Raw genomic sequence first — 3496 nt, 5'->3', positions numbered from 1 at the left:
CCGAAAACTCTGCTGGGAGATCCTTTAGTTCCTTTAAAGCCACCAAGAGTGCAACCCCTCATTGATACAGTCTGTGGCCAAAGGGAAGGTGGAGAGAAACCAAATGAGAAATGACACAAGGAATGGCTTTTCTTTGTGGACAACATGAATACCTAAAATGAAGGAAAAAATACCACCACAACCAAACCAACAAGAAGTATCAATGATGACTTTTATTACAAGTGATTGGCAGAAATTGGCCAGCACATTTAATGTTCCTGAAAGCATCCAGTCATCATTGTCCGCACGGCAGCCTTGAGCTCCTGGTTCCTCAGGCTGTAGATGAGGGGGTTCAGGGCTGGGGGCACCACCGAGTACAGAACTGACAGGGCCAGATCCAGGGATGGGGAGGACATGGAGGGAGGCTTCAGATGAGCAAATGTGCCTGTGCTGAGGAAAAGGGAGAGCACGCCCAGGTGAGGGAGGCATGTGGAAAAGGCTTTGTGCCGTCCCTGCTCAGAGGGCATCCTCAGCACAGCCCTGAAGATCTGCACATAGGAGAAAACCATGAACACAAAACAACAAAATGCTACACAGATGGAAAACACAAGAAGCCCAAATTCCCTGAGCTTTGAGTGTGAGCAGGAAAGCTTGAGAATGGCGGGGATTTCACAGAAGAACTGGCCCAGGGCATTGCCATGGCACAGGGGCAGGGGAAATGTATTGACTGTTTGCAGAAGAGCATTGAGAAAGGCACTGGCCCAGGCAGTTGCTGCCATGTGGGCACAAGCTCTGCTGCCCAGGAGGGTCTCGTAGTGCAGGGGTTTGCAGATGGACACGTAGCGGTCGTAGCACATGACGGTCAGGAGAAAATACTCTGCTCCCATGAAGAAGATCAGCAGAAAAACATGAGTAGCACATCCTGAGTAGGAGATGTTGCTGGTGTCCCAGAGGGAATTGTGCATGGCTTTGGGTACAGTGGTGCAGATCATGCCCAGGTCGCTGAGGGCCAGGTTGAGCAGGAAGAAGAACATGGGCGTGTGCAGGTGGTGGCTGCAGGCTACGGCGCTGATGATGAGGCCGTTGGCCAGGAGGGCAGCCAGGGAGATGCCCAGCAAGAGGCAGAAGTGCAGGAGCTGCAGCTGCCGCGTGTCTGCCAATGCCAGCAGGAGGAAGTGGCTGATGGAGCTGCTGTTGGACATTTTCTGTGGTTGCACATGGGGTCCTGTTCATGGAGAAAGGACAGTGACAAGTCAGGATGGGCTGCTTTGAGCCAAGCCTGGGCCATTCCCCGCAGACTGTCCCGGTAGCCTTGTTCCTGCTCTGGTAAAACCTTCACCCAGGTCCCTGCCTGAGCTCCAGTTGTTCTGGCTGAGTTTGCCGGGAGCAGCCAGGCCTGTGCTTAGGGGCTCTCAAGGAGCCATCCCTGCCCTGGTCCCCTGGATTTGTGGCCATGGGGCAGAGGGAAAAGGCTGGATATTAAGGATTTGACAGGGGAATCGCTTCTAATGCAGACAGGCTCGCTAGCATCTGGATTCACGGTCCTATAATACATGAATAGCAGGACATTTTTTTAGGAATTGTCTTCCTCCCCACCCTTCATTCGTGGCTCTCTGACGTCAGAAACCCCCAGCATTTCTGCTGCACTCAGAGTTTGCCACTTAGAGATGAGAGAGGCAAAGGATTCCCTGTGGCTGAGGGAAGGTGAGGGGCTGCATGGGCTTGTTCCCAACTGCCCTGGTTTTGCACCTTAGGCTGCAATCAGAGCACAATCACACTCCTGGGTCTCCCTGGGATAAACCAGACCCTGCCCAGAGCAGAGGGATCCCTGAGTATGTCACCCTCTCTCAAGGTCTCTGGGCAAGGTCTCAGCACCCCCTTGTGCCAAGGACACTCATGGCTCCCTTGGCAAACCCAGCAGCATTTCCTCAGCTCTGGCAGCTCTGCCCTTCCCTGTGGGATATTCAGGGAACTCCCAGAGGCTCTGGCACATATTTGCACCCAGGAGGGCAGCTCAGAGCTTGGAAGGGCACAGCAAGGAGATCCCTGGCTGTGCCCGTTATGGGATCTCAGGGAGGGGGCTCAGCTCATTCCCCTTTCCCATGGACTGCTTTGCCCACAGCCCCACAGGTGCCAGGCAAGCTTGGACACCCCATTCCCATGGACAGCCCTGCCTGGCAAGAATGCCAAGGGCAGTGCCTAACTCAGCTGCTGCAAATGCCAGAGCCTCCCTGAGAGCAACAGATAACAGTGACAATATCAGGACAGGGCAGAACCAAGAGAAGATGTTGTGGTGCTGTGCCTGAGAGGGCAGGGCAGAGACAGCCGGGCACTCAGGACAGTGTTCCCATGCCCAGCTGTGCCCGGCACCTCCCACACACCAGCAGTGCCCTCATCCTGCCCCCAGCACTGCTCTCTTCAGCCCCCTCTCCTTCCCTGAGCATCTCCCTGGGCCTGGACATTCCCTCCTGAGAGGAGCCTTGTCCCTTCCAGCGCTCGCAGAGCCCATCCCACTATGTGTCCCCTGGCCGGGGCCCTACAGAAACCTGCCCGTGTGCAGGGCCCTGGCTGGGGCAGGCTCTGTGTGCAGCTGGGCAAGGGCAGCTCAGGAGAGCCTTGCTGGGCCCTGCAGAGGTGATGCTGCTGCTGTCCAGGGCTGAGGAGTGGCTGAGGGCCCTTTGGGAGGCTCTCAGCAGAGAGACTGACCACCCAAAGTTACAGTTCTGGACTCTCTGTAAATGTTCAAACATTCCTTTGATGATCCTGTGTGTCCCTTTCAACTCAGAATGTTCTGTGATTCTGGGATTACAATTCCTCTTCTGCTTCTCTCAGCCCCCTGTTGTCTGTAATCTAAAGACAAAAAAAAAAAAAAAACAAACCTTGCAACAATGTTAGAACAGTAAAGTAAAAACCAGACATTAATTGGAAACTTCCAGGTGTCCCAGTGGGGATTTAGCACATCCTGGACCCTGATTTCAGCAATTTATTAAGGTTGATTAATTAGGATATTTAACAGGAACATCCAATAGCAGATTCAGTTGCCCTGGTTACACATCCCTAGGTCAACCCATTGGAGTAGGTCCAAAGGCTTCTTTGCCTTCCCTTTTTATTATGACTGCTCATATTCTGGTCAGAAACCAGAATGTTCTTCTTGTAGGTCCTATTCCTGATAATAAGACTATAAAGTGTTTCAGGAATGTGTTTAGACAGTTAGCTTATTGTTCTAAAATCTAAGAGAAAGGTTGACAAACATACAAGAGTTAATTAAAGATTATAGTTATGGAAGAATTAAAGATTATAGTTCTAGAAGTATATAAAAGTAATTTGACCTAATAAGTGTTTAATAGAGTTAGAGAAATATTATAGTTTTATAACTATATAATAGTAATTTGCAGAGCTACAAAGAGATGGAAAATGTATAAAAACAAAAATCTTTATGTCATCACCCTAACCTTCCCACTCTACTCCAAGCAGGAAATTGAAAACACTCTCATGAAAGCTCCTGATCTTTCCAGCA

At 51.0% G+C, this 3496-nt stretch overlaps 1 protein-coding gene across 1 annotated transcript; it reads right to left on the bottom strand.

Annotated features, from left to right (window-relative positions):
- Nucleotides 1-248: 248 nt before the first annotated feature.
- Nucleotides 249-971, bottom strand: LOC131096417 (olfactory receptor 14J1-like). Its single transcript, XM_058044755.1, has one exon. The coding sequence runs from the start codon at nucleotides 969-971 to the stop codon at nucleotides 249-251; it is 723 nt and encodes a 240-aa protein (XP_057900738.1).
- Between the last annotated feature and the right edge of the window lie 2525 nt (nucleotides 972-3496).

The sequence above is a fragment of the Melospiza georgiana genome, unplaced genomic scaffold (assembly GCF_028018845.1).
Source record: "Melospiza georgiana isolate bMelGeo1 unplaced genomic scaffold, bMelGeo1.pri scaffold_29, whole genome shotgun sequence".
Taxonomy (NCBI): domain Eukaryota; kingdom Metazoa; phylum Chordata; class Aves; order Passeriformes; family Passerellidae; genus Melospiza; species Melospiza georgiana.
The sequence above is the reverse complement of the archived record's forward strand: the minus strand, read 5'-3'. Positions and strand labels throughout refer to the sequence as shown.

Excerpts from the sequence above, each read along its gene's own strand:
- LOC131096417 (XM_058044755.1), bottom strand. The coding sequence starts at position 971 with ATGATCTGCACCACTGTACCCAAAGCCATGCACAATTCCCTCTGGGAC.